General features: G+C 41.8%; 1 protein-coding gene across 2 annotated transcripts in view; it reads right to left on the bottom strand.

Annotated features, from left to right (window-relative positions):
- LAMB1 (laminin subunit beta 1) overlaps nucleotides 1-10,242 on the bottom strand; it is a 70,512-nt gene that overhangs the window by 33,858 nt on the left and 26,412 nt on the right. For both annotated transcript variants that reach the window (XM_007065659.4, XM_037889124.2), the window contains exons 14-23: nucleotides 9,883-10,041; nucleotides 9,056-9,183; nucleotides 8,711-8,834; nucleotides 7,949-8,153; nucleotides 7,646-7,789; nucleotides 6,827-7,058; nucleotides 5,437-5,600; nucleotides 4,296-4,520; nucleotides 2,071-2,288; nucleotides 1,157-1,253 (exon numbers count right to left, since the gene is read on the bottom strand). In XM_007065659.4, coding sequence (XP_007065721.1) covers nucleotides 1,157-1,253; nucleotides 2,071-2,288; nucleotides 4,296-4,520; nucleotides 5,437-5,600; nucleotides 6,827-7,058; nucleotides 7,646-7,789; nucleotides 7,949-8,153; nucleotides 8,711-8,834; nucleotides 9,056-9,183; nucleotides 9,883-10,041 — 1,696 coding nt within the window. The remainder of the gene's footprint in view (nucleotides 1-1,156; nucleotides 1,254-2,070; nucleotides 2,289-4,295; nucleotides 4,521-5,436; nucleotides 5,601-6,826; nucleotides 7,059-7,645; nucleotides 7,790-7,948; nucleotides 8,154-8,710; nucleotides 8,835-9,055; nucleotides 9,184-9,882; nucleotides 10,042-10,242) is intronic.

Below are 10,242 nucleotides of genomic sequence, written 5' to 3'. Positions count from 1 at the left end.
GCCAATGCCAGGTGCCCCAGAGGGAATGAACAGAACAGGTAATCAGCAAGTGATCCATTCCTTGTTGCCCATTCCCAGCTTCTGGCAAACAGAGGCTAGGGACACCATTCTTGCCCATCCTGGCTAATAGCCATTGATGGACCTATCCTCCATGAATTTATCTAGTTCTGTTTTGAACCCTGTTATGGTCTTGGCCTTCACAACATCCTCTGGCAAGGAGTTCCACAGGTTGACTGTGCGTTGTGTGAAGAAATACTTCCTTTTATTGGTTTTAAATCTGCTGCCTATTAATTTCATTTGGTGACCCCTAGTTCTTATGTTATGAGAAGTACTAAACACTTTCTCTACACCAGTGATGATTTTATAGACCTCAATCATATCTCCCCTTAGTCATCTCTTTTCCACGCTGAAAAGTCCCAGTCTTATTAATCTCTCCTCAGACGGAAGCCGTTCCATACCCTTAATCATTTTTGTTGCCCTTTTCTGAACCTTTTCCAATTCCAGTATATCTTTTTTGAGATGTGGTGACCACATCTGCTCACAGTATTCAAGATGTGGGAGTATCATGGATTTATATAGAGGCAATATAATATTTTCTGTCCTATTATCTATCCCTTTCTTAATTATTCCCTATACAAATCTACCTTGTACACCAGGCTCCACCTAGAATTTCATTGGGTCTGCCCATCCTTACTAGAACAGCATGCCAGAGTAACCAAACATGGACATGTTTCTTTATACCATTATGATGCAAACATCACAACATTAAGAAAGGCACTGCCAAAGACCGTAAAAACCCTTATTCTTGTTTATAATGCCTTAACTACTTGACATATTTCCCCCCGCTGATCTCTCTTTTCTGTATGCAAAAAGCATGCCCACCGCCATGGCATATATGAACATACGGAGTTACTGAAATGAATGCACTTTTGTTTCCTTCAGTGTGAACAAACTTAATCAAAGTGGTCAGCATTGCTCTGGAGAACCAGAACAGAGCTTGCAACATTCAGGGCAATATAAACAACTTTTACACAAACTGGTCAGCAGGACCCCTTTAAAGAAAGTGAATAGAAGTTTAAGGGTCCCAATCACTGAAAGTGTACATGGGTAATTCTAAACACAGCAAGGGACTCGGGGGCAGAGAAATTAGACTCACCTTGGCATGCCACATTGGGGTCACCCCAGAAAAACTCTTGGCACTCCCTGCAGGTGCGGCCTCCAAACCCAGGCATGCACTGACACTGCCCCGTGAACTGTTAAAAAAAGGAGAAGAAGAGAAGGTGAATTGGTGTTCCTGTCTGGAAGGGAACATCACCAGCAAAGCTCTTGGAGCTATTCCCAGCAGCTAGTGGGGATAGGGTGACCAGATAGCAAGTGTAAAAAATCGGGATGGGGGTGGGGGGATAATAGATGCCTATATAAGAAAAAGCCCCCAGAATCAGGACATCTGGTCTCCCTATGTGGGGAACATGCTCAGGTAGTGTTATTTTGGTCTTTTCATATATTGACAAAGACTCAGCAGCCAAGCTCACTAACAGAAAGCAGAAAGCAACACGGCTGGACACAGACTGAAGCTGAAAGATAAAAATAATTTAAGAAAATTGTGATGCTTCCTATCTCTCTGGACCTGATCCTAAAAATCTCACCCCAGTGTGGACTATCTAGCCAAACATGATCTTTAGAACTGAATTACTAGGGCCAAATTTTCAAGATTGCCAGGGCCCTACAGTGCCCATCGACTTTAAAAATAGAGTTGGATGCTCAGCACTTCTGACAATCCAGCCCTTCTTGTCGTGTGTGCACTGGGGGAAGTAGTATTATTCGGGGTATAGAGACAATGCCTGTGCCTTCTTTACAATTCCTCAATTCTTCTGGTGTTTGTCCCCGAATTGCCCTTTTTGTCATGACTTTCCCACAGCCCTAGCAGTTATACAGCTCACTGAGAACGTTACCTTCTCTTCTGGATCTGATTTACTGAACCATTGTGCAACTTTCCTATGAATACAGCCAATAACTATGCAGAGGAGTATTTTGCTGGATAAGACTAATGAGGCCCTATGCATTTCTTACCTCATTACACAATGGCCCGAAGGAACGAGCAACATCGCACTCGCACAGTTCACATCCAGTTCCACTGGCCAGTCTCCAAGTGTGTGGTGCACAGCGATCACAGTTCTGCCCGGTCACATTGGGAAGGCATTGGCACTGGCCGGTTGTTTTCTCACACTGACAGTCTTCTGAGCTATTGCAGTGCTCTCGCACTGTTCCCAAGTAATTACAGACGCACTCTGTAATGGAAGAGCAGGCATCCTGACTAACTCTGCTATGCTAGCACAACACCACATTAAATTGAGTCCAAATCTAAATGTCAGTTACTGATGTGTTACCAAAAGAGGAGATGGTTTGCAGGGAGACGTGATCCTATGCAAATGGGGAAAGTTACACAAACATCCCTAGCGGCATGTCCTGACATTCTAAGTTACTTAGGCTATGTCTACATTGGCAACTGAATGACAAGACTTGTCTTTCAGAGGTGTTAACCACCTCCCCCCTCACCCCAAGACAAAAGTTTTGATGCGACAAGTGCCAGTGTGAACAGTGTATTGTGGGCAGGAGGGCACAAACACCGCTCATTGGGGGTGGAAGTTTTGTGTCATGTAGACATAGCCTTAGAAAACAGATGCTTTGGGAGGAAAAGCCTAATGAAGCACCTTGTAAAGCCTGTCTTGGGTACACATGCCATGGTGAGGAGTGCAGTATTAACACCCCGTATGGTAAACTGCCTTCTCATTCAAATGCCTCTATTAATTTTTCAGAACTTATGCTGCAAGTTATTAACCATGCAAAGATGCAGACAGATCTCAGAGTGTCCCTACATCTGTTTCCAAGTTAATTTGAGCAATTGTGTAACTAAGGCTTAATCCTGTGACGTGCTCCTGTAATATTCACAGTAGGTGGCTTGAGGATTCCTAACATCTTGCAGGACTAGGAGCACATATAATAAGCAGATACAGGGAGTCTTTAACGAACTCTGAAAAGTGAATTTTGTAAGAAGGGGAACACAATGGGGTTCCAGGTTAATTGTCTTCCATATAAATGCACTCTCTTTACAAAGTGAAAGAGATTATTAGGCTGTGTCTACACGGCCACTTTCAGCGCTAAAACTTTTGTCTGTGTGGAAACCCCCCCGAATGACAAAAGTTTTAGCGCTGAAAAGCACCAGTATAGACAGCACTTGCTCCCAGTGATAAAGCTACCACCGCTCGTTAGGGGTGGGGTTTTTTTGTTTGTTTTTTTTTAAAATTGCTGGGAGAGCTCTCCCCCGGTGATAAAGTATGTCTACACTGCCCACGTCACAGCGCTGCGGCGGTCGCGCTGTAACGTGGGTAGCGTAGACATACTCTTAGTTTCCAAGTGCCAGCCCTGCAAACTCACCCTGGGATCTGCAAGTCAGGCTGGATTCTTTCTGATTCCCACATAACCACCAGAAACAGAGACTTTGCAACATGAATCTCTACAAATTCAGGGGATGGTATATGACTCACAATAGAACTCAGCTCCCTACCTCCCTCCAGGAGATGTTTGCTCTGCTAATAGAAACAGTAAAAGAAAAAAAACCACGTTTTTGTGACTAACGATTCTGGATAAATACAGAGTAGCACTTTGGACTAAGAGATTCCCTTTTTTTAAAAAAAAAAACACAAAACAGAACACCACCATTATGTGACTATAATCACACTTAACACTTTTCATTCCCTGAGGCAGTCCTTCCTTCTAAGCTTTCAGGAACCCACTCCTGCTGTTCTTTAAAATCCCAGGAATGTTTGCGTAAACAAAAGCCATGTCTTCAGGGCTTAAGAAGCAGCAGGAAATGGCCATGCTCGATCTCTTGATAAGAGGGAAACAATGAATGCTAACAAGAAGGCAAGAAATCCTTATCCCACAAGAGCCCATTCTTTCCGTTGTTTGGACATGTAAATGCTAGGTGTCTCCTCTCTCCCTGTTACACTAAAGGACTCCTGCCCCCTGAAGAATCACACTAAAGCTGCAAACCCAATGTTTAGCCAGAGGTAATTAGGTTTCTACCATCCGTTTAATCAAAAATGGTTCCCGGTAAATTTAAAATACTTTAGGTTATCTGCAATTCTCCATGAATGTCCTGAGACCACCTGCAAAATCAACAGCTTCACAGTTCACTAGGCTTAATGATATTCTAGAGTTTAGTGCAGGTAAATGAATTCTGGCCAGTGCTGTAGAAGTGAGGAATGGGAAGTCCCCTCCCTCCCTGCACTTACTTCTGCAATCCTGTTGCGACGCATGTCCATAGTACCCATATTTACACAGCTGGCAATTTTCACCCTCTGTCTGATACAAGCACTTCAGGCACTTTCCAGACTGCTTGTCACAGGCCCCTGGGTCAGTCATGTCAATGTTGTTGTTACACTGGCATGGCTGGCAGACTCCACCTATCTCTTCAGGGTCTCCAAAGAAACCAGAAGCACACTCACCACATCTGCTTCCTGTTTAAACAAACAATCAAATCAAGACATTATTATTACAGCTCGTGAACGTACGAGTCAATAAACAGCAAGACAGTGAGACAAGAGATTGAAGGTGAGTAGTTGAAAGGAAATTGAGTTGAATATATTCAGAGAAACAAAATACAATACTTGGCTGGATCCTCACCAAGTCTAAGTTGAGTAGATCCATTGATTTCAATGGAACTGAGCCAACTTATAGCAGGGTAGCTCTTTGTCATGGATTTCAGAATTCAAGGCCCCTGATTCTAGGAAGTACTTGCAACATGTGTTAATGGGCATCCCTATTCAGGACAGCACTTAAACATAAGCTTAGCTTTAAGCCTATGCATTGATTTCAGTATTGTCCTCACTAGGGACGCTTTGCTTGAGCTGGGGACTCAAATAACTTCTAGCGTCATAAACATTCACTAAAATTTAGAGAGATAGCAAAAAAAATTTGCTGTGCAAGATGTTCTTTCCTAGCTTTTTCAAAGTGCCACTCCTACCTGCAGTATTTGCCTGCTGGCTGGGAGTGGTTCTTATAACTTCATTATTTATGGATTGCTACAGGGGTATATGGTGCTTCATAGATGCATAAAATCGAAGACTTGCTCTTAAGGTGCTTACAATTTAAATTAAGCTGAACAACAAACACTAGGTGGAGAGATTTGGCAGGAATAATAGGGGTGGATAACTTCTCTCTCACTCCCACTGATTTTCCAGTGAATGCTTACATACATTGCTTGCCAGAGATTGGCCCTTAATTTGTAAGTAAAAACTACAACACTTACAAATATTGGTACTATAGTAACTTCTGCCACTGCTTATGCTGGTGCTTTCTACTTCCCTCTACATAGTCCCTCTCTGTAGCTAGATTAAAACTCAGTAGATGCCCTTTAAAGCACATGGTATTTACCTATGTATCCCACATTACAGACACACACAATTTGCAGAGTAATAGGATCTTGATAACAGCTGCTGGCAAACTGACGCCCACTTTCTGGGCCATCTGGGCAAGGGCAAGGCCGACAATGATCTCCTGATCCCAGGACAGGGTCTCCATAATAGCCACCAAGGCACCTGTATTAAATAAAGGCTTGTGAACCCACAGGCAGATGTTGTACAAACTATTTCTTCTGATGTGAAATCGCACTAGAATGGTTTCCAATGACTGGAGGGATGAGCGAGATGGACTACATCTTTTGTAGGTCTCCAATTGTTATTCACAGTATGAATAACACTATTGTAAAGATGTTTTCTTGGGCTCATACTAGCATTACAAGTAATATGCCATGCCAAACCAAACCATTCCATCTGAGATGCAATGTCTTACCTCTGATCATAACACTTTAAAACCTCCTCTGGTAGGTGTTTAGGCACATTTATATGGAGAAATCAGTTTTATGCCTCCTCGATACACACTCCTTTGCTCAAAAGGGTGCCCTTGGGCTTGGAGCAAAGATAGGAGGCCACACAGGTTCCCAACAGCTGCTTACAGAGGATTGGGTTCGCCCCTTCCCTTCAGAATCTGCTTTGGTTTCCATGGCTGCCAATCGGCCAGAGTCCACGCAGCTCTGGCCAGTTCTGCACCAGGGCCCAGGGTTTGGCCCCTAGTTGTGATAACTCTACACAGACTTTTCATCTCCGTAGCTCTTTCAGCGGTACATACTCTCACCAAGAGTGGCATTTTTTAACATATATTCACTGCTCTGTTGCTGGAGATGGAAGAAAATGGGTCCTGCCATTTTGCCCTCATTAAAATTAAGTGATCATTTAAGTGTCTGAAACAATTCTGGGTTTGTTCATCTCCTTAAAATTTCTGCCTTGCTCTCCACTGCACAGTCACCACTACAAAGTGGACACTATGAGAGGAATTTTTGCAGTGAGAGCTGGCCCTCTTCCTATAAATGGACACTGTCACTTTTAAGATCCCCTTTCCCACACCCGCCCAAACAAGCCTTTGGACTGGTCTTGAACCCAGGTGGTCCAGTTTGGCAGACCAAGACATTTCTATTCATTCCTATTTCTGTGTGCTGAAATCCGAGTAAGATGGACATGTGATATTTACATAGGGGACACTTCTCCTTTATAAACAGGAGACACAGGTTCCCCGTCCGGTAATAAGGGTGGGGCATCACAGTGCAGAATCAAGGTTTTGTGCTTGATCATGCTAATTTCACTGACTTCAATGGGACTTGAGTAATGACTTTAGGATTGAGTGTTAGCTTTGCCTGGGGCAGTTCAGTGGATATTGCTTACAAGGTATAATAATGTAGCAATAAATCAGCTATAAGAAGAGACCATACCTTTCACAGTTGTGTCCCGTGGTAGAATCGCGGCAATTCAAACATTCCCCAGTGTATGGGTCACAGTCATCCGTGTGGCCATTACACTGGCAAGGCGGACAGCTTGGAAATCCCCAGTATCCAGGTAAGCACCTATCACATTGGCGGCCATACACTCCATGGAAACAGTGGCACTGGCCAGTCTCAGGATGACAGAAGGAACTGACAGAACCTTGTACGTGACATTCACAAGCTAAATTAAATAAAAATGCAGTTAAAAAGAAATGATAGTTGGAAAACTTCTCTTCCATTTATGAAGTTGCAGCCTCTGGACCTGGCTCTGCAGTTATTACCTGGCATCGCTCCCGCAAAAGCTAATCAGAGTCTTGCCCCAGTAAGGGCTGAAAGACCAGATCCTACAATTGTATTAGAATATAAAAATTCAACACAGTGGAGACTTTAAACTGGATTTCCTAGGTTATACTTAGATTCACAGAACAACAGTTCCTTAAAGCATATCTTGTTAGAAAGTGTTAGGATACCAATATTCCCCATTATTTGATTTGCCATTGCCTAACTAGAATGAATATTTTCAGAGTAACAGCCGTGTTAGTCTGTATTCGTAAAAAGAAAAGGAGTACTTGTGGCACCTTAGAGACTAACCAGTTTATTTGAGCATGAGCTTTCGTGAGCTACAGCTCACTTCATCGGATGCATAGCCTTGAAGTGAGCTGTAGCTCACGAAAGCTCATGCTCAAATAAACTGGTTAGTCTCTAAGGTGCCACAAGTACTCCTTTTCTTTTTAGAATGAATATGCGGAGATTATGGATTAAACATACATTTGCATCCATTAGGTCCAAAGCCAAAGGTGCCAGGAGCACATCTGTCACATCTTCTTCCAACAACATTCGGACGACACTGGCACTGTCCTCCATTAGAGTCACACACTGAACTTAATGAGCCTTGAGGGTTGCACTGGCAAGCTGAATAGTGAAAAGAGGACAGAATTTGAAAAAAAGAGCACCACAGCTCATAAAACAGGTTTGAGCAGCATCTCTCCACACACACCTCCACATCTTGGCAACAACATTAACAACTGGAAAATTGTGATTTACTTTGCAAGTCAATGAAGTTGTACATACATAATGCGGTCTCATGTAACAGTGCAGAGATGCTAAAAATAATATTCTTGCAGACGTCAGTCATAGGGGTTTTCACAACACTCCTGCTGTTTTCCAGACATCGGTATCTTTGAAACGTTTCCCAAGCACTGTTAGTGACCATATCTTCGCCTGAGCCCCCCACCGTGAATATGTCCAGTGATTTGCAGTAAGGCATAAGAACGAGCTATGAAACAATTATAAAATGAAGAAACATTACCATTTATAATGCCACAGTCCATTTTTGTCTAAACTAAATACTACTTTGTTTCCTATTACGCTTGCTTTTTAAAATAAAAGAAAAACAAAAAACCCAGCAAAACCAACAAGATCTTCTTAATTTTCAGAGAAGATGTCTAGCATCCACAAAACTAATATTTTATGGAAAATATGGAAGATCAGGTTTGATATTCATGATGTGCCTGCCTCACTTGTATAAATAAGCCTTTCCAAAGATACAGACTTTAGCAGTTCAGCACTTAACATGTTAGTGATCCTGTAATGTACGGCAAAGAACGCATATCAGAAAAGAAACCAAACAGGGCACATACTTTAAACCTGAAGATGTTTACAGTGCTTGAAACTGTTGTAAATGTACGGCCAAATTTAGCCAATGGATAAGTGAACAGAACTCCCATTGACTTCAGTGGGATTTATGTAGCAGGACCCAAACAGAAAATACAACACTTAGTATTTTAAGTTTGATTTTTCTTTAAAAACATCCATAAAGTAACATGCACTTACCGAGTCAATGAGTGTGTATGGGCTTTCCACCTCAGTACTGAGGGAGGAGTACTGTGGTAGCTCCAGACGAACAGTGTAATTCAGTCCCTTTTCAAAGCATATGGGTCGTGGAAGGACGACATATCTGGATTGGAAACAGAATGTTTGGTTTTCATTTAACATGTTAAATGCAATAAATCTTTTCAGATGGCTCTATGGAATATTTGGGATAATATTCTGCCTCTTCTTGTTTGATTTTTACTAAGAATGAATGGTAAGTTTTGAAAAGAAAGTTTGGAAGTTTGTGTGACCAAATCCTAAAAAACCTATCAAGCCTGAAATGAATGATACAACAGTTATACAGACCTTGAGCCTGGTGATAATGATACAGTCTGATTATCATCATCAGGAACGGTATTACCACATCGGCTACTTGTAGGAATCTTGCCTGGGCGTGAAACCGTAATAACAGCTTTTTCCCAGTGATCTGGTAACTGGAAAAATTGATCATCATCAATGGATAAGTGATTAAACTTCTGCTATCAAAACTGCATGTGAGAATGAGAACTAACAAGACGCACATGTAACAATCACAATTCATGGCATTCCACTCCAGTACACAGAGTTCACGTAGCTCTGGTTACAGAACAATTTATTTGATGGGTTTTTCCTGTTTGTGAACTATCCACAAACAGATCAAGATTTCCTTGGAATGGTTCACATTTATTCTTGTGTTCACAATTATTCCATTAATATTTTATGTAAATCTAGTTCAGCATATGGATTGCTTGTGGGAGATGTGCAATTGGTCTCCTAATGCCACACAGCAACCGTCTCCACACCCTTTGTTTATTAGTCGTCCTTGCTGCGTTATGCCTAATTTATATCCTCAGCTGTCCCATAAGAGATCTTGTCATAATTTTGTAATTGTCCAGTAAGCATCATGCACTCCAACAGCACAATTATAATAAGATAATAATAATTATTGTGATTGTGAGGCAAACAACAGTAGTGGTCAGTATAAGTCTTCTGCATTTCGGTTATTTTTAGGTAAAAAAGATTATCATTGCACCAGTCAGCTCCTAGCATTCCACAGGAAAACTCAGGCCTTGCTAAATATATCTACAATCAGTCATCGCCCTCTCAAGAGGTAACAATGTTGATAAACACCTATGTAAAGAATGGCCAATTACCTGCGGCTCATAGCGAATCACAACATCATACTCCATAGAATATGGAATATTGTCGATATAGAATTCCAGATATGCCCCTTCAGGGACTCTTACAAATCCTATTCCAGTCCAGGATGGGATACGATCTTGAGAATACTGGCGCTCAACTATGCTCACTCCCTAAGGAAGAGGGGGAAGTTATTGAAATACTGGAAAAAAAAAAAATCAAATGTAACTAAAACATTCCTGTTCAATGGTAGGAACAGAAATCCACAGGCACAGAAACTCCACCGACTAACTGTGGGTTAACAGGTTATTTCTGTATTTACGTTTTCTGGGTTGCTTGGTTTGTTATTAAAATCATGTGTTATATAGAAGACA

Source organism: Chelonia mydas, chromosome 1, assembly GCF_015237465.2.
Source record: "Chelonia mydas isolate rCheMyd1 chromosome 1, rCheMyd1.pri.v2, whole genome shotgun sequence".
Taxonomy (NCBI): domain Eukaryota; kingdom Metazoa; phylum Chordata; order Testudines; family Cheloniidae; genus Chelonia; species Chelonia mydas.
Note: the sequence above shows the minus strand (reverse complement) of the source record. Positions and strands in the feature narration are given on the sequence as shown.